The sequence below is a fragment of the Felis catus genome, chromosome A2, assembly GCF_018350175.1.
Source record: "Felis catus isolate Fca126 chromosome A2, F.catus_Fca126_mat1.0, whole genome shotgun sequence".
Classification (NCBI taxonomy): Eukaryota; Metazoa; Chordata; class Mammalia; order Carnivora; family Felidae; genus Felis; species Felis catus.
This window is the reverse complement of record NC_058369.1, coordinates 4906651-4926150: the sequence shown is the minus strand read 5'-3', so window position 1 is coordinate 4926150 and position 19500 is coordinate 4906651. Positions and strand designations below refer to the sequence as shown.

Below are 19500 nucleotides of genomic sequence, written 5' to 3'. Positions count from 1 at the left end.
TTTGTTCTTGGGCAGCCAGGAGTGTCAGAGGAATATCACACATATCCCACCTGGGGGGAGGGAGTGGAGTTAGCTTGTCCTTTGCCCTGAGCTTGCTTTATGCTTCCTCATCCTATGCCCCTTGGACAATTTTTTTAATGTTTTTATTTTTATTTTTGAGAGAGAGAAAGAGACAAAGTGTGAGCAGGGAAGGGGCAGAGAGAGAGGGAGACACAGAATCCGAAGCAGGCTCCAGGCTCTGAGCTGTCAGCACAGAACCTGACGCGGGGCTCGAAGTCATGAACCACAAGATCATGACCTGAGCAGAAGTCAGACGCCCAACGGACTGAGCCACCCAGGCGCCCCTCCCCCCCGCCCCGCCGAACAATTTTGACCCTTAAACCTTTAAGGTTGTTGAAAGTGGATGGTCTCATCTTCTATAGCTTCTTCCTGCTGAGTAGGGTGTAGAGACTTCCCTACCTATAGGTCAATATTGGTTAGTTAGGGAACATATAAGAGAGTTAAGGTGGAGGCAGCTGAATCTAAGGTGGACAACGTATATGAACCTTCTTGAGTAGAAAGGATCATCTGTTGGCATGAAGTTATTGTAGTAATGGAGTCTTGGCACCAGGCAGAGACAGGGGAGAAAACGGCAAAACGTAATTAGAATAATAAGAAAGCAAAGTCCAAATGAATGTCTTTGGTAACTGACAAAAATCCTCCAGTCTAGATATTCAACCAACCATTAAGGAAAGACAGAGATTATTTAAGGCACCAATTAGAGTATTCATGTCAGTTAGAAACCCAGAAATGTTTTGGGGGTAATCTGGAATGTATACTCCGGATTTTATTTTTATGAGAGTCATTTAAGGCCGTAACTGGGTAACACGTGGTGTTTAGCCCTCATATAGACTCTTTTATTTAGTAAACAATCAGATAATTAATAAGAGGTACTTTTTAAAACTTAAAAAAAAAATTTATATTTATTTATTTTTGAGAGAGACAGAGTGCGAGCAGGGGAGGGGCAGAGAGAGAGACACACAGAATCTGAAGCAGGCTCCAGGCTCAGAGCTGTCAGCACAGAGCCTGAAATGGGGCTCGAACTCACAAACAGTGAGATCACTTCCTGAGCTAAAGTCGGACGCTTAACCGACTGAGCCACCCAGGTGACCCTTAAAAAGGTTTTTAATGTTTATTTTTTGAGAGAGAGACAGAGACAGAGTGTGAGTGGGGGAGGGGCAAAAAGAGAGACACACACTGAATCCAAAGCAGGCTCCAGGCTCTGAGCTGTCAGCACAGAGCCCAACGCAGGGATGGAACCCATCAAACACGAGATCATGACCTGAACCAAAGTCAAACACTTAACTGGCTGAGCTACTCCAGTGCCCCAAGAGGTACTCTTATAGAAACAAGAAAAATATAGGTTAATGGTTACAGCAAATTATAAACCCAATGTCTACCGTTGAGAAGATTATTAGATGTCAGTCTTGAGCCATCCTCCGATAGAGTAGGAACAGGCAGGAAACACACGGATTTTTCTGGTTTATAATTCAAATGTCTGTGGTTATCTTTTTGAATGCCCCATTATAAGAAGAAATTGTTAGTATAAATTGGAAAAAGGAGAATGAAAAAGAAACACACAACTATTATTTTCATTTGAAGAGAAGTTTGAGGTCTTCTACAGGTTTATAGGAATAAGAAGGTACATTAGTTTGCTCATTGGTTTCCTGTGAACAATGAAAAGGATTGATTCTAGATATGAGCCCATGAAGAGTGCCCCTCTAATTTTACTGCAGGGTAGTATGTCATATGACCCGATATGGACCCCTTCCATTTTAGAGTTAAATCCCTGTTGTTTTGGACTTTTCATCCTTTAAATAAACCAGGTCACCTGGATTTATATGGGGTGGGTTTCTAGTAACTGTCAGATCAGGTTTAGGAAGGATATGGTTTGCATATTTAGAGATTTATGAATTAACCTGGACTCAAGGGAATAATTTAATAAAGTACTATAGTCTTTATCTATTGATAGGTCTAGAGTGAGAAAAGGCTTTTTTATATACCATTGTTGGGGGAATCCATCCCATTTTCCAACTGTTTAAATAATCATATGCCATGGGGTCTTATTATTATTCCCAAGAGAATAAGAAGCAAAAAGATTGTTCATACCTGTGCTATTGTGACAATTTTTCTGACGTTTACCTCAAGCTGTCTACTTCAGCCAAACAACATTTAACAACAATCAGAACTAGAATTTAACATCCATAAAGGTGCATTATTGAAACATAGTTTTTCTCTCTAAAAACCCTTATTTTCAGAGATAGCCAAATGAAGACTAGCTCCCTTGTAAAACAAGTCTAATTTTAATAAACTTGGACTATTTACATAAGTTCAGCAAGAACAGCAATTGGTTATATATATCTTTTAAATTTGCTTTGCTGGAACTTTTTATGAGGAATCTCTAGATTGAACTTTTAGTAGCTTCTCCAGGGCAGAAGTCAAGCGAAATACTTGCCATCAGACATACCTGCAATGCCCATAGAATTGGGTGAATTCCTATTCACAAGGTCCCCAAGATATCCTGAGGTTCCTGTACCTGCCAAGAAGTGACAGTCTTTACTTGCCTGGTAAGGCTGCTGGGAACTTAGCAAGCAAGGTATCGGGCCAATATTTCTAGGGGGCTTTATGACTCCATGTTTCATAAGGTCAATTTAGTTCCTTAAAGCTGTATACAGTCATATCAGAGTCTATGTATGTCAGTCTCAAATATGACATTCTAGTCAAAGCCTTGGTAAAATGACCAGTATTTCCAATGGTGTCCTGTCACAAAGAGAGCAGATTCTTATTGAACTTATGCAAATAACTGAAATTGCCATGAAAGAAAGAATACTCACTGAGAGTTTTTAATTTCAGAGGGTATCAGTAAATAGAAAAGTTAAATGCCCCAGTTTGTTTACAAATGAATACTTTATCCCATTTCTGTATGTCATAGATATCTTAAAAGAAAGTTCCCTCACAGCCACTCTGGAAAACAGTGTGGAGGTTCCTCAGAAAATTAAAAATAGAACTACCCCACGACCCAGCAATAGCACTGCTAGGAATTTACCCAAGGGATACTGGAGTGTAATGCATAGGGGCACATGTACCCCAATGTTTATAGCAGCGCTTTCAACAATAGCCAAATGATGGAAAGAGCCTAAATGTCCATCGACTGATGAATGGATAAAGAAGATGCGGTTTATATATACAATGAAATACTACTTGGCAATAAGAAAGAATGAAATCGTGCCATTTGCAGCAATGTGGACGGAACTGGAAGGTATTATGCTGAGTGAAATAAGTCAGTCAGAGAAGGACAGATACCATGTTTTCACTCATATGTGGATCTTGAGAAACTTAACAGAAGTCCATGAGGGAGGGGGAGGGGAAAAAAGTTACAAACAGAGAGGGAGGGAGGCAAACCATGATAGATTCTTAAATACAGAGAACAAACTGAGGGTTGGGGGGGCGGGGGAGAGGGGAAAATGGGTGATAGGCATTGAGTAGGGCACTTGGGATGAGCACTGGGTGTTGTATGGAAACCAATTTGACAATAAATAATATTTTTTAAAAAAGAAAGTTCCCTTAATCTGGAAAAGCCAACATTACAAAACCAGCAATACTTCAAAACAACAGTTACAAACCTATAACCATCTTCTTCAGTTCATTTAATCCCATATTACTAATTCTTGGTCAGCTTGAATTAGCTTTTTAGTTCTGGAAATTCTTACCTATTTTAGTATTAATCTTAAAGATGTCAAATACCTGTATTTTCCCTAAAACTCCTTTTTATAACTCTCATTGAAGAAGAAACACATTTTGTAAAAGCATCAGAACAATAACTATAAATGACAAAATCTCAGAAATGGACATTGTTAAAGATATGTTGAGAGTTCATTACGATGCACTTGACAAAGAAATTGTGTTATTTCTGTGACACATAACACTTCAACAATCAGAATATTAAGTCATGACCTTATTACCAAAACATATTAAAACTTTAGGAATTATATATGTATTTGACCAGTTATAGGATTTACCCAATACAACCTAAGGTTTACCATTATTTGACAGTTCTTTCCAAGTAACTTAGTATACCAAATGAAAAGGCCTAAATGGTCAAAAAGACTTCATTTACAATTTAAATCTTGGAAAGTTTGTAAAAACCTTAGAAAGTTGTAAAGCACGTCCTAAATAGGATTACAGGTCATTATAAATCTTAAAACTTTAAATTATTTATTTAACCAAGGTGGCAATAAGAGATTCCAAAGGCACTTATGTAGCGTTCTCTAGTTGTTAGCAAAACTTAGCTCCTTTAACATGGAGAAGGTTTAACTTTATGTCATCAAAGATTTGATATGGACAAATCGTAACCTTTGGTTTTCCTGGTAGACAAAAGAGAAAATAACCTTTGTTTACATTTTCTTATCAAGAGCAGACCAACAATCCAAGAAAACTTTGCCTTTTGAACAGAGAGAAAAGCAGAATTTTAATCTTATATTAGTATACTTTTAAAATCCATTCATTTCAACCCTAGTCCACCCTGAACACACATAAAATTCCTTTCCAAAGGTTTCCCTTCACAAACCTTCTACATCTTTCCTTTTCATTCAGATTTTGTCCCAAGCCATCTCTCTCCAAACAACCAGTCTCATTTAGGACAAAATTACTTTCTTTTACCTCCAACAAAAATGTATTTCCATTCCCTAGATCTTTCTCACATATCTCCTACTTTTCTGCTTACAAAACTTCTTTCCTTATTTCCAACAGTTTTAACTACACTTATAGAATTTTAACTCTTAGAAACCAGTGAAAACTAAGTAGTAACCAACTGTGAACTGTCTGTTACATCAGAATTCCTTAGATGGCAAACTTACGAATCAGTTAAGCACAAAACATGTTTTCTAACAGACCCAAATATCCTTAGTTTTTCTGCAGTAAGTCAAAAACACGAACCTATGTTTAGAAACTAATGCTTCAACATTGCAACCTATTTGGAAAAAGCCTAAATGTCCCATGAATTTAATCCAGCTTATCATCCAAGCAAAACCTTAAAGCTGCATGTTACCCTTAAAGCTACCTTAACAAATACCCATGAAAACTTTGAGCCAGACAAAATGAACTATCGCTTCAACTCACCTTTTTCCTGAAAAATTGCAACAGAGCTAACATGAGCTTATTTGACCTTTAGTAAACCTAAGTAGAAAAAATTTTATATTTAATGCTAACTCTAAAGACATGTCTATCTTAATTAAACCAAAAAACTTAAATTAGTTTAAGCAAATATGTTCCACTTGGGTCCACTTAAAAGACAATCTGTTCCCCATTTTCAGTTTTTACCTGGGACACCAGTGGGGGAATCTGAAGTGGGGGCGGGGGGGCGCAAGTGGGTGCTCTTCACTCCTTGTTGTTCAGGGTGACAGGAGGAGCCAACAGTGCCTGGGAGCACCCAAGACGGGGTAGACACCAGTTAGGTAGGTCTCACTCAAGGTGGTGCAGAAACGGGGGGGGGGGAGGGGAAGGCAGAAGAGGTGAGGTGCCAGAAGGCAGAGAAGGAACCTGAACCTTGTCAGTTTGGACAGAGGATCAGACGCCATGTGTATTTGTTTGTTTGTTTTCCACCAAAGTGGAAATATGGAGTCTATGTCAGGCCAGAGAAAACATGGAATTTCCCTGAAACAAAGGGAGTATCAGCTGCTGCTTGGGAATACTCCTTAAAGTCTCTGTCCTGAGGTAGACTAACCACAGTTGGTTTCAACTATCATAGCCATTAACCTGAAAAATAAATGAGGGAGAAGCCTTCACATCTATTAGGAGGAGGAACAGAGAGAAAGAGTCGTCATCCCCTTTGTCAGGGATGGCCTGGGTTTCCTCCAGTGTCCTGGATTTACTTAGAGGAGGCCTATTTAGGCATCTAGTATGTTAGGAGGGAGTTTGTTGGGGAAAACACATTTGGGCAAACACGTTCTGAAAGAGGTCTTTTGGTCCAGGTCCTGATTTAGAGCCATGAAGGCCTGGACCTAGGATACCTCTGTCCAATTGTCCTGTTTACCAAGGCCATGCAGTGTCACAGCAGATCAGTCCTTTTCTAAATTTTGCAATCCAAATTGTTTCCAGTGGGTTAAAAAGGCATCCCAAGGGAGGGTCCTTGGAGACTGAAGAGAAGCTCCCAGGTTCCTCCTAGAGAGAGATACAAGGTCCATTACCACGAAAATCCCCACCAATTCCAGCTTGGCATCCCACGCCCAAGATATGTCAGAGGTTCCGGAGGTGTCAAAGTGACCTGAGGTGTCCCTCCAATGAAATTGTTATGGGCAAGCTGCTAAGAGCCCCTGTAGGAGGGATGCTAGAGTCCCCCCAATTCCCCATTATATCCTAGTCTACAAATGGGTGCTGGCATATGGACCAAGTTTCCCTTGCTGAGAAGGCTGCAAAGAAACCACCATTTTTAGCCCATGGAAAATACTGGAAAATTTTTACAAGGGGCATTACCCAATTTTGTAATTTAGTTCGTAGAGGACATTGACTGAAAACAGTAAATTCTTCATGACCTAAGGGACATTCCAACATTTATAGTCTTTACAGCCAATTTCCTACGAAACAGTCCCCAACTGGCTTTTAATTCCATCATAGTGGTTTCAGCCAGCTTCCAGTGGAGGTCTCATGGCTAGAAGCGGCTAGACCAGATATGTGGAGTGGATCACATTAGACCAATGAGGAGGAAACCTCACATGTAATCTTAAGTTTTGCACCCATCCTGGGGACTTAGGTGGCTGTCCTGTGCCCAGATAGACAACTTTGTATAAGGACAGGAATAAAGAGAGGACATCAAGTTTCTGAGTCTTATTAGCCAGAAGGAGGTTTCTCCTCTCCGTAGAGTAGCCACAGGCTAGAGGATTGCAACCTGATCAATCGACGTCAAATTGTTCCAGTAAGACCATACTTCTCGAAAAGCCCCTGAAATGAGAGAAAAGAAGAGAGAAAGTACTCATCAAGGTTACACCAGCTCAGAGTCCAGATGAAAAGACTCGAAGCCCCACAATGGGCACCAAATGATGGTATGTTGGAGTTGTGGTGGGGGTTTGGAGCCAATGGCCAAAAAAGAATTCTTGAAGACGTCTTCGGTGCAAAAAGAAAATGTGATTTTACTAAAACACAGGGACAGGAACCGTGGACAGAAAGAGCTGCACTGGGATTGTGAACAGTGACAGAATTATATACCTTCAGATTGGGAGAGGGTTAGGGACAGCATAAGTCTCTAAGGAATTTTGGAAGCCAAAATTGAGGGGCTAGCTGCTGTTCAGAAAATTCATTTATTACCATTTAGTAAAACGTCAGTCAAGAGACCCTTCAGATGTATATTGAGGGCCAAATGCTTGGAGTAAAATTGCCTATATATACTTGGGGGTTCAAGATAAAGGAGGTTTGCAAATTAATTTTTATGTGTTTAAGAAGACTTACAGGAACCTGGGGGTTCAGGATAAGGTTAAGCCAAGATACCCTTTTGCCCTTAGCAAAGTGTCACTATCAAGGCAGCTGAGCTCCTAGAGGGAGGTCACTCTGCCGGTTTCAAGGACTTACCAATGGACTGTAGGCAGTAAGGGAATTTAATTTTTCATTTCTCTTTGTTTCCCACATCACCATGGCAAGCACTTAAATGCCCTTACATCTTGATGAGGGTGATATTAGGGCTCCAGGAAATGGAGTCTATAGGTTTCTAGAGATTAGGCTATGGATAAGATTGACTTTTTCTTGCAGTTTACTAAATTATCTGTAAACTGAAGAAGACTCCTTTACTGCATGACTGTGATCTCTATCAGTCAGCCTTTAGTTTTCATTCATTGGTTCGTGGGCAGCCAGGAGTGTCCAAAGAATGTCACACATATCCCACCTGGGATGTATGTAGGTGTTCTAGCTTGTACTTTGCCCTCCACTAGCCTTATGCTCCCTCATCATGTCCACTGCCCCTCTGCACCTCGGCTCCCTGTGACCAACTTCCAACTTCTCCCCACTCCGGATGTTGGGTATGCAGTTTCACCTCTGTATCCTAACATGTAAACTGAGGTCCCCTGAAGCCACTGAGTATCACACATGTGATAATGGTGTGAGTGGCTCAGCACAGCCTAACCTTTCGTGGGCTGCCCTGAACCTTGAAGAGGGCACTGCACCTGTGCACCCACGTGGGCAGCTCCAGAGATGTCATTGTCTCCCCTGTCCCAAACCCCCTTTCAGCCAGAGTGCCCACAGCCCCTTTTGGAGCTCAGCAGACAGTTCTCAGTGGGGGCCACAGGCATGGAATGATGGGTAGAGAATCAGGAAGGGGTCAAGGCTTCCTGCAAACAGAAACAAGTATAATGGGGCCCAGATGAATAAATAGCCCAGCCAGACAAGGAAGTGAGGAGCCACTGCAGACTGAGCAAGATATGTGAGCAAGCGGAGAAGCCCAGAATAGCCTGCCAGTCCCCCTGCAGGGCTGGCTGAGGCCGAGAGGGGGGGCAGGGAGGGTGGGGGAGCAGCTGGCAGAAGCCTCAAGACAACAGTTGGACTTCGTGCTAATGCCTGTGGGAGCCAAGAAGGTTACAGCAGGGAAGGACGTGACCATCGAAGTCGGTGCTTTACTCCATGTGCGTGCAGGGGTGCGCAGAATCCAGGCTCCCAAAGAAGTCCCCGTCCTGATCCCCAGAACCTGCGAGGATGTCACATGAAGCGGCAAAGGGCACTTTGCAGATGTGACTGAGATGGGAAGTGACCCTGGATGACCCAATGTCATCACCAGGGTCCTTATGAGAGGGATGCATCAGGGTCCCAGTCAGACAAGGAGAGCCACAAGGAAACACGTATAAGGGATGTGCTGTGAGGTTTCACTGGCCCCCTGAGCCAAGGGGTGCAATGGGCTCTAGAAGCCCAAAAGGGCAGGAAGTGGATTCCCAGTTCCCCCCGTTGGAGCCTCCCTAAGGAACACAGCCCTGCCCACACCTTGATTTCAGACTTCAGCCCTCCAGCCCTGTAAGATAATACATAGGTATTATTTTAAGCCACCAAGTGTGTGGTCATTTGTTACAACAGCAGTCAGAGACTCCTACAGCTTAGGAGCCTGAAGTCTGGACCCCGGCTGCCTGGGTTCAAATCCCAGCTCCTCCCACCTAGAGGATCTTGGGCAAGTGTTCAAAGCCCTCAGTCTCTTGGTCTGCAAACCAGGGATGCAGAAGAAACAAGTTTCATGAAATAAAGTGCTGCGTCTGAGTCTCATGGAGACCAACTCACTAGCGTGCATTCACGTATTCTACACCATAATTTTGCAGGGTCACAAAGCTGTGTTTTTACACAAAGTCCCCAGTTGCTGTAGAGTAGATGAGTCGAAAGGAGTGATTCTGCAGCAGAGAGGCCACAGACCACAGGGGTGCAGACAACAGACAGATGGACTGGGACAGTGAGTGCAGGGGAGAGGGAGGACGATGGGGGACGGCTTGGAGGACGGGCAGGGCTGTCAGCGAAACAAGGTGAGGAAGAGAAGGAGGTGTTGGAAACAATAAACATACAGTCCATGTGCAGTGGGGCCTCACCACGTGCGGGGCACCAGGCTGAGCCTCTGCCTGCCCCATGCCACTGGCTTGTCACCCAATGCTCAGAGGGACATTCATGGCTGTGAATGTCCAGCCTGCCCCTGCACCCTCCAGGGTGGGGGTCCCTGATGCTCAGGCCTCTCCTGAGCTTGAGTCAGGGGTGCGGGGGAGCGGGGGAAGCAGCCATGGGGCAGATCAGATCCAGCCGGGCCAAGTTTACCTTCCAGTTAATGAGTAATGAGTAGGGGGAGAAGGGGAGGCCTGGGCTGCATGGTGGGGGAGGTGCCCTGGCTGTGGGTCATGGGGGGAAAATCTCAGAAAGCAGTGTAGCAAGGACCCCATCCTGGAAGTGGGGGGCCAGGAGGGGAGGGGCAGTCCCTGCTGTTCCCGAGCCTGGCACCGACTCAAGGGTAAGGGTGGGGGGTGCAGCAGGGAAATCACTGCACTCAAGGGGGTTGGGGGAGAGGGGTACCTGGGCTCCCCCCACCCAGAAAGCCTCCCCCTTCCTTCCCCTTCTTCTCCTTCCTCCAGCTGGGGTGCCAGACGAAACTCAGGACACCAGTTCAACTGGAATCGGGGACACATAGCCAATACTGTGTTAGGGTTAAGTGCCTTCCAGAGACCCCACTTAGCCTCAACCCAGGCAGCCTGGCCCTCCGACTGTCCAACCTGGAATGTTGGGCAGGTCAAGCCAGCTAACAGGGGAATCCCATCCTCCAGGCCTCCTCCTCTCTCTCCCCTGCTGGCTTATCTTGCCTGCCATCCCTCTCCCACACTTCTGGGCACAAATGCACATTCCCCAGGATGAAGCTTCCAAGAATCCCTTCCTTCTCCCAGGCCCACCTCTGCTTCTGCCTTCACCCCTCTGGTCACTTCCTGGAGGTTGGGGCCAGGACTCTCCGCAGACCTCCACCACCATAGGCGTGAACCTTCCCTCCAAGCCCAGCGCTCTGAAGCATCTCAGCACCTTTGTCAAAACAGCAGCAGCTATCATCAATCCCATTGTTCAGATGGATTAACTGAGGCTCTGAGAAAGCCAGAACGAAGCCTTGCTGGGAGGTACAGGCCAGCAGGAATACCTTCCCAAGACAGTCAAAGCAGAAACCCTGAATGTTTAGGGCTATAATGCAACCAGGAAATGGGGTGGGGGAGGAAAATGGGAGTAATTGAGATTTGGGGGATCCTAGGAGGTACCCCAACCCCTGTTTCAGAAGTTGAATCTCAGTTCTGGGTAGTAAGCAGGTGCTTGCACCCTCCCTCTCCCAAAGAAGGGGTGACGCAATCAAGCAGACAGGGTCCAGGTTTGTTCTGTGTCTGCACACCTCCCCCAACTCTAGGCATGCAGCCTAGGCCAGGAAAGGCACATGGATTCCAGGAAATCAGAGCTGGGTTCCCCATTAACCCCTTCCTTGGGACTTTGGAAACCAGGCCTTCAGAGATCAGGATCCCCCACCCACATACCTGTTGCCTCCTGTGCCCTGGACTTCACACACCCCTTCCCCCAGATGCACAACCTTGCTGGGAATCCAACAGGCACACATCAAATGACACTGAGGCAGAAACGCAAAGCTTTGCCAACATGCTGTCGTGGTGAGACAGTGGGGAAATCCAGCAATTTCCTGCAAGGCCAGAAAGTATGTAAATCAATACAATCACGGAGGGAAATACAGCCATATCTTGCGGGATTATTAATGCAAGTAGCTCTTGGTCCAGGGTCATGTCCTTTCATGGCAATGACAACTGTGACGTGAGTGCTATTACAACTTCATCTGACAGGGGAAACTGAGGCTCAGTGTGGCTATTAATCAAGCACCAAAGTATACCTCTAAGTGTCAGAGCTGGAAAGTGATGCAGGTCAAGACCACTCACTGTATCCAGGGAAGCCTGTCCACGCGGAAGAGGCTGGTCGCTTTCACACAACGTAGAAGGAGGCAGTTGCCTCTAACACCAAGGAAGCTCTCTGGGCACTGATATTAAATGATCTCTGAGGGATACTGTTTACGAAAAAGGCAAAGCATAACCCAGGGAGACCAGGAAGAATAGCAGGCAGAGAAGACTGGTAATTTGTTTTTAAAACTTGCGAGCATTCATAAATGCATATCTCTGGAAGGAAACCAGGGATTTGGTTTCACTGTGGCATCTGAGACCTGAATGGTTGGGAACGGGAACAGGAGGCAAATTGCCTTTTCCCTGTACATCTACGTGGACCCTTTAGGTGTTGAACCATATGAAGATATTAGCTATTCATAAAAAATTAAATACAGATGGCATAATAGTAATTAAGAATATTAATGATAATATTGTAATGTTAAGACAGAATAAAAAAAGGTAGCAATGGGAAATTGCCTCACTGCTGAGGAAAGTTTTTCTTTTTAACCATTATAGTCTCTCAGGCATCCTGACAAGGGTACATGAAGGGAGCTCCAGGTTCCACTTGTATTAAAATATATGCTCACTGAGAGAGTGAACTTCTACACATACAGCAAAACCCTGCTGAAATGTCCCCTCCTCTGAGAATTTTTACCTGACCCTCTACAAAGCAGGGTTCTTCTCCACTGGGAAGACACACCGTGGGGCCAGGAGTGTCTGTGCTGGACCTGATCCCTCAGTCTGACCCCAGCATAGAAGAGGGACTCCAGCCACCAGCATAGAGATAGACCCATAGGAAGGCATTGGTTAACAAACGCATGGCCAGAAACTGACTGGGCGCCAGGCCCAGATACCTGGGGTGGGGAGCTCTCTGGCCCTCAGTGTTCCTCCACCGCTAAGTAGGTGCAACAGGGAAAGGTCCCTGTTTACCACCTGACCTTGACCCTGAGGGAGACCTCGGCAGGGGGAAGGTGTGTCCATCTTGCTGGAGGACATGCCCTTGGGTTAGTTACCCCAGGACACACTGGCCCCAGGGATCGAAAACTTAGGAAATGGTATTGAGAAATCTGGGGCAGCTCCAGGAAGGGGGAAGCCATGGGAGCTGCGGGCTGGGCTGAGGTTGCAGGGGGGAGGCGGGAGCCAGATAAAAAGCAGCCTCCAGCAGCCTCTGCTCATTCCCTCCCAGTCCGCTTCCTCCCTCCCTCTGTCCCTCCACCGTCCCTGCACCATGGGGCCTGCCTCAGGCCCCAGCCTGCTGCTGCTGCTGCTGCTTACCATCCTGCCCCTGGCACCGGGGGACCCCATGTGAGTGGTCATGACCCTTCTCCAAACCGGGCTACTTGTGAGGTGGGGGTGGGGTTCAGGTCCTAGTAGAATCCAGGGCGCACGTGGGTGTCTGTGGAGGCAGGGGTCAGCGGGTTGGGATGTGAATGGACTTGGGCTGCCTGTGAGCTCATGATCTCATGAGCTGGGGGTTCATGGCACTCGGGTTACAATGGGAGGCGGATGTTTCTAGAAGCAGGGGTCTGCGGGTTTGGGTGCCTGTGGTATGTTCAGTGATTCCGTGGCTGCGGAATCACTTGGAGGCCTCAAGATCTGACTTCACAGGATTTGGGGGCTTTGTGATATGTGGGTGAGGATTGGAACCCTGGTCCCTAGAACGGCAGCTCCATCCCGTGTTCCACCCGCCCTGCAGGTTCTCCATGATCACCCCCAACATCCTGCAGCTGGGAAGCGAGGAGAAGGTGCTGCTGGAGGCCCATGACTATGTAGGGAACCTTGCAGTCACAGTCAGCGTCTACGATTTCCCTGCCAAGAAGCAAAGGATGTTCAGCGAGACCATTGCTCTGATCAGGGAGACCGACCACATGGGCACAGTCAACATCAATGTGTGTGCACCTGCTGGAGCCCCTCCCACCTGTCTGAGTCTCCTCCCTGTTTTGAGCAGTTCCCACTTTGGAGCCCCTCCCCTCTCTGAGAATTCTCCTTCAATTAGCTTCTTCTATCCTGAGCCCCTAGCTTTGATCCCCTCTCCTAAGTGACGTCCTCTGAGCCCCGTGTCTGATTCCCCCTACTCATCCCCCTTTCTGATCCCTACCCATCTTAGACTCTTGCTCCCTCCCCTACTACCCCTCCGCTCCCAACCTGGGCACACCAGGGAGACCCGGAGTGGTGGACAGGTGCTATTGGCAGAAAGGGCAGGCAGGTGAAAGTCTGGGGCTGAATGCGGGCAAGGGGCCGGGAGGCAACATCTCAATTATTCTCTGGCTATGCTTAGATCCCAGCCAACCAGGAATTAACATCAGGGAAGGAGAAAAAATTCGTGACTATCCAGGCGGACTTTGGGGGCACGGTGGTGGAGAACATAGTGCTGGTCAGCTCTCAGAGCGGGTACATCTTCATCCAGACGGACAAGCCCATCTACACCCCAGGCTCCACGGGTAAGGGGCTGGGCAGCAGCTGAGGACCCAGGGGCCAGATTGTGGGGAGAGGCAAGGCCTCACTCACCACCTCCTTTCTTTCCCACCATCTTCCAGTCCTCTATCGGATCTTCACGGTCAACAATGACCTACTGCCTGTGGGCCGGGCTGTTGTCATCAGCATCCAGGTACCAGCCAGCTGGGGACCCAGACACACCCCAGGCAAGACTCAGGGAGAGACAAAGAGATTGAGACAGAGAAAGAGACTCTGGAAAGGGCAAGACTGCAGAGGCCGAAAGGCAAAGAAATGTGTAGAGCCTTGAACACAGAAAGAGCCCTGGACACAGGGCAGAGATCCAGGGATACCAGGCTCAGTGATGCTTCTGCCCATGGATTCCGGTTCCAGGCAAACCTCTGGGGACCGTGTCACTCTGGACAGGTCACTTCACCCTCCTGGGCCTTGGTTTGCTCAGCTGAAGATTGAGATGACAGATAAAAACTCTCTGTAGCCCAATCCGCCTCCTGCTGCCAGGGGGCAGCCTCGAGCACCCAACTCCTGTCCCACCCTCCTCCACCCAGAGCCCTCCAGGAGCTCCCACCTCCTTGGGGTAAAAGCCTAAGTCCTCCCAGCATTCCCCAAGGCCCTGCAAGACTTGCCCAGTCCCCTACCTGTCCTCCTCTCCTCCTCTCCTCCCCCTCTTCCCCTCACTCACTCTGCTCCAGCCACATGGGCCTTATTGCTGTCCCTCCAACTGCCATAAAGAGCCAGCCCTAGGACCTTTGCACAGGCTGTTCCCCCACTACTCACAAAACGCTCTTCCTCCAAATACACACATAGCTTGCCCCATCACGTCATTCAAGTCTCTGCTCAAATGTCACCGATGGCACAATTTTACAGAGAAGCCTCTCTGAGGACCTGTAAAATTGCAAACACCCTCTCCCAACTCACACACACACACACACACACACACACACACACTCCACTGGTCTCCCTTCCTGTCATCTCCTTTAGGCACCCTATAAATTGAATGTATTCATTTGCTAATTGCCTGCTCCCTAGACCTCCACAGAACCTAAATTTCAGACAGGATGGGTGCTTGGCATACAGTAATTTCATTACAATTTACTGGGCTGAGGCAGGAAAGGGGTGGGGGGGAGGGGGAATGGAAGGAGGAAGTGAAGGACAGAGGGAAGAGGTAGGTGGTTCTCAGAGGATCGTCATGAGTATTTCTTGCAATCACGCAAACGTAACAGAGACCAGGTCCTGACAGCCACAAGCTGACTGTGGGGATCGGTGGGATTTGTGGGGAACGGAGAACACACACCTCTAAGGGTAGAGCCTCTGCCTAGTTCCAGTCAAATGTCGCTATGTGCCAACAGGAACCCGTATCCACGGTTATCCCAGTTTCCAAGAGAAGCCAGAAATCCAGATTTTTACATGATGTCTCCTGATGTTTAGTTATTTGCAATGAATGACATACTGTGTGTTAGATTGAACCACACGACTTTGTATTCTTGTAGGTCAAAGAGTCAAAGGTAGGCAATGCTGTGTGACTTAGCGCCCATAGGATGCTTACCACAGGGTCCCGCACAAAGTAGGTGATAAATGCTAGTTACTATCAGTGTTCAGACAGCCGCCGACGAGAGTGAGCTCCAGCTTACATGAATCATGTGCCAAGCCAGTAAGGTAGGGGCTATGTTCCTCTCCTTTTTCTAGCTGGGCACATTGAGCACAGAGACATCAAGTAACTTGCCCAAGGTGACACAGCGCGTAAGTGGGAGAGTGGGCATTTGAACCCAGGCTGACTCAAGTCCATGTTCATAACCACTGCCCCAGTAGTCATGACACACAGAGAGTGTCCAGACACAGAGAGGAGGAAGAGAGCCTAGGGGCTAAGCCAGGTCTCTGAAGAGACACGCCCTCCCTGTCTCCACAGACCCCTGACAATATTCTCATCAAGAAGGACTCCCTATCTTCTCAGAACCAGGTTGGCATCTTGTCCCTGTCTTGGAACATCCCGGAGCTGGTCAAGTATGTCAGGCCCTCCTAGAGGGGGTTCCCTATGCCAAGGGAGGGCATCTGGCTGGCTCACTCACCTGCCTTCCCCACAGTACAGGGCAGTGGAAGATAGAAGCCCACTATGAAGATGCCCCACAGCAGGTATTCTCTGCTGAGTTCGAGGTGAAGGAGTACGGTAAGAGGAGGAAGGAGTCAGGGTGGGGGCCCCAAGTGCCAGGCCCAGTGCTGACAGCCTACTGGTGCCGTCTCGACCCCAGTGCTGCCCAGTTTTGAGGTCCAAGTGGAGCCTACAGAGAAATTCTACTACATTGATGACCCACAGGGCCTGGAGGTCACCATCACAGCCAGGTGAGGGGCTAGGAATGGGGCCAGGCGGGAGGGGAGGGGAGGGGGGCCAGGTGAGGGCTAGATGACGGGCCAGGTTGGCAGCTAGGGGTGGAGCCAGGTAGGGGCCGGGTAAGGGAACCCGGGTGCAGTGTGGCCAGGTGTGGGACCAGGTGGGCGCTGAGTGAAGAACCAGATACTGGCCAGGTAAGCACCAGGCGAGGGACCAGGGGTCCGTGGAAGTTTGCAGGCAGGCTTGCCCTTCAGGAGAGGAGCATCTGAGACCCTCTTGCCTCTCAGGTTCTTGTATGGGAAGAATGTGGATGGAATCGCCTTCGTCATCTTTGGGGTCCAGGATGGTGACCAGAGGATTTCGCTGCCCCAGTCCCTCACCCGTGTTCAGGTGCTCTGTCCCTCTGAGCCTCCTCCACTTTGGACTTCCCCCTCCCTCACCTGCGCCCCTCCCCCTCTCTGAGCCTTCCTTCCTCCCCAGATAGATGATGGCAGTGGGGAGGCCAGGCTGGAACGAAAGGTCCTGCTGAGCGGGGTGGAACCCTCCGGAGCAGATGCCCTGGTGGGGAAGTCGTTGTACGTGTCTGTCACCGTTATCCTGCACTCAGGTGAGGCCTGGTCTGAGGAAAGGGACCCAAATGAGGGGGGAGGCCCAGTGTGCGGGTAGAGGCCCAGAATGGATGTGGAATGCAGTGTGACAGGGGAGGACCAGTCTGAGGGCAGAGGCCAAGTGTAAGAGAGGATATCCAGAGGAAAGTGATACCCAGTGAGACAAAGGAGGCCCATTCTGAGGGTGGGGGGAGCCCCAGAATGAAAGTGGGATCCAGTCTGATAGAGGAGGGCCAATCTGAGGGGGCAGGGAGCCCCAGAATGAATGTGGGATGGAGTCTGATAGAGGTGGCCCATTCTGAGTGGGGGAGGTCCAGAATGAAAGTGAGATCCCGTCTGTAGAGGAGGCCCAGTCTGAGGGGGGAGGCCCAGTATGATTGTGAGATCCAGTCTGATAGTGGAGGCCCAATCTGATGGGGGGAGGCCGGAATGAAGGTGGGATCCAGTCTGATAGTGAAGCCCAGTCTGATGAGGGAGGCCAGTATGAAGGTGGGATCCAGTCAGACAGAGGAGGCCCAGTGAGGGGGAGCCCAGAATGAAGGTGGGATCCAGTCTGATAGAGGAGACCCAGTCTGAGGGGGGAGGCCCAATATGAATGTGGGATCCAGTCTAAGCAGAGCCCCAATCTGATGGGGGGAGGCCAGAATGAAGGTGGGATCCAGTCTGATAGAGAAGCCCAGTCTGATGGGGGAGGTCAGTATTAAGGTCGGATCCAGTTTGACAGAGGAGGCCCAGTGAGGGGGGGCCCAGAATGAAGGTGGGATCCAGTCTGATACAGGAGGCCCAGTCTGAGGGGGCGAGGCCCAGTATGAATGTGGGATCCAGTCTGATAGAGGAGGCCCAATCTCATGGGGGGACGCCAGAATGAAGGTGGGATCCAGTCTGACATGGGAGGCCCAGTCTGAGGGGGGAGGTCCAGAATGAAAGTGAGATCCAGTCTGATACAGGAGGCCCAGCCTGAAGGGGGAGGCCCAGTAGAATGTGGGATCCAATCTGATAGAGGAGGCCCAGTCTGAAGGGAGAGGCCAAATGTAAGAGAGAATATCCACAGTAAAGTGATACCCAGTTAGACAAAGGAGGCCCATTCTCAGGGTGGAGGGAGTCCCAGATGAAAGTGGGATCCAGTCTGATAGAGGAGGCCCAGTCCGAGAGGGGAGGCCCAGTATGAAGGTGGGAGCCAGTCTGATACAGGAGGCCCAGTAAGGGGCAGGCCAGAATGAAGGTGGGATCCAGTCTGACAGGGGAGCCCCAGTCTGAGGGGGGAGGGTGTCCCAGAATGAATGTGGGATCCAGTCTGATAGAGGATGCCCAGTCTGAGGGGGGAGGGGGCCCCAGAATGAATGTGGGATCCAGTTTGATAGAGGAGGCCCAGTCTGAGGGGGGAGGCCCACTATGAAGGTGGGATCCAGTCTGTAGACGAGGCCCAGTCTGACAGGGGAGGCCCAGTATGAAAGTGGGATCCAATCTGATAGAGGAGGCCCAGTCTGACAGGGGAGGCCCAGTCTGAAGATGGGAAGCTGTCTGACAGAGGAGACCCAGTCTGATGGGGGAGTAACAGAATGAAGGTTCCAGCCAGTCTGATGGAGGAGGCCCATTCTGAGGGACGCCCAGTGCAAGGTGTGGTCCAACCTGGAGGGGTGGCCCAGGAACCTGCCCTCACGGCTGGCCCCCTCAGGCAGCGACATGGTGGAGGCAGAGCGCAGCGGGATCCCCATCGTGACCTCCCCCTACCAGATCCACTTCACCAAGACGTCCAAGTTCTTCAAACCAGGCATGCCCTTTGACCTCATGGTGAGACCCAGGGTGGGGCTGCCTCCCCCACCCTTCCCCTGAGCATCAGCCACGCCTCTGGGTCGACCTGAACGCCCTCCACCTGCCCCTTTACTGCACCCGCAGGTGTTTGTGACGAACCCTGACGGCTCCCCAGCACGCAACGTTCCCGTGGTGACCCAGTACTCCAAATCACGCTCCTTCACCCAGGAAGACGGCGTGGCCAAGCTGATCATCAACACACACAAAACCTTTAGGTCCCTGCCCATCACCGTGAGTCCTCGCCCACCTCCAGCCCCACTTCTGGGAGATAGGGGACTGTATTTGCAGGGAGGAACTCTGTCCTCTGCCACGGTCATCCTGCCACGTGAGGAGTGGGGTCCTTTTTTGTATCAGGACATCCTGCCATTCACAGAGCGTTTTCATCTGCATAGACGGGTCCAGCCATCTGCGTAGCTACCGTCTAAGGGTCCTGTCATTTCATTTGACCCACCTGGATAAACCAAAACAGATTCCCCATCCTCAGACCCTTAACTTAATCTCATTTGCAAAGTCCCTCTGGCCAGGGAAGGTACCGTATTCCCAGGTCCCAGGGATTAGGATGTGGACATCTTTGGGGGGCCAGAATTCATCCCCCTTTCCTCACCCAGGTAAGCACTAGGAAGGATGGTATCCCAGAGTCACGACAGACCAACAGGACTATGAACGCCCAACCCTACAGCACCATGAGTAATAACTACCTGCACATCTCTGTGCCTCGCGTGGAGCTCAAGCCAGGGGAAGATCTCAATGTCAACTTCCACCTGCGAATTGACCCCACCACCACCCAGGAGAACAAGATCCGCTACTTCACCTACCTGGTCCGTGCCCTCCTAGGATCCCCAGACCCCTCCTC

At 49.0% G+C, this 19500-nt stretch overlaps 1 protein-coding gene across 1 annotated transcript in view; it reads left to right on the top strand.

Annotated features, from left to right (window-relative positions):
- Positions 1 to 12596: 12596 nt before the first annotated feature.
- LOC111557813 (complement C3-like) overlaps positions 12597 to 19500 on the top strand; it is a 39902-nt gene continuing 32998 nt past the window's right edge. Inside the window, exons 1-12 of the mRNA XM_045044741.1 lie at positions 12597 to 12755; positions 13147 to 13339; positions 13729 to 13891; positions 13988 to 14058; positions 15808 to 15902; positions 15983 to 16065; positions 16148 to 16238; positions 16515 to 16617; positions 16708 to 16834; positions 18511 to 18626; positions 18732 to 18878; positions 19256 to 19465. Of these exons, the coding sequence (XP_044900676.1) occupies positions 12679 to 12755; positions 13147 to 13339; positions 13729 to 13891; positions 13988 to 14058; positions 15808 to 15902; positions 15983 to 16065; positions 16148 to 16238; positions 16515 to 16617; positions 16708 to 16834; positions 18511 to 18626; positions 18732 to 18878; positions 19256 to 19465 (1476 nt within the window). The 5' untranslated portion in view covers positions 12597 to 12678. The remainder of the gene's footprint in view (positions 12756 to 13146; positions 13340 to 13728; positions 13892 to 13987; positions 14059 to 15807; positions 15903 to 15982; positions 16066 to 16147; positions 16239 to 16514; positions 16618 to 16707; positions 16835 to 18510; positions 18627 to 18731; positions 18879 to 19255; positions 19466 to 19500) is intronic.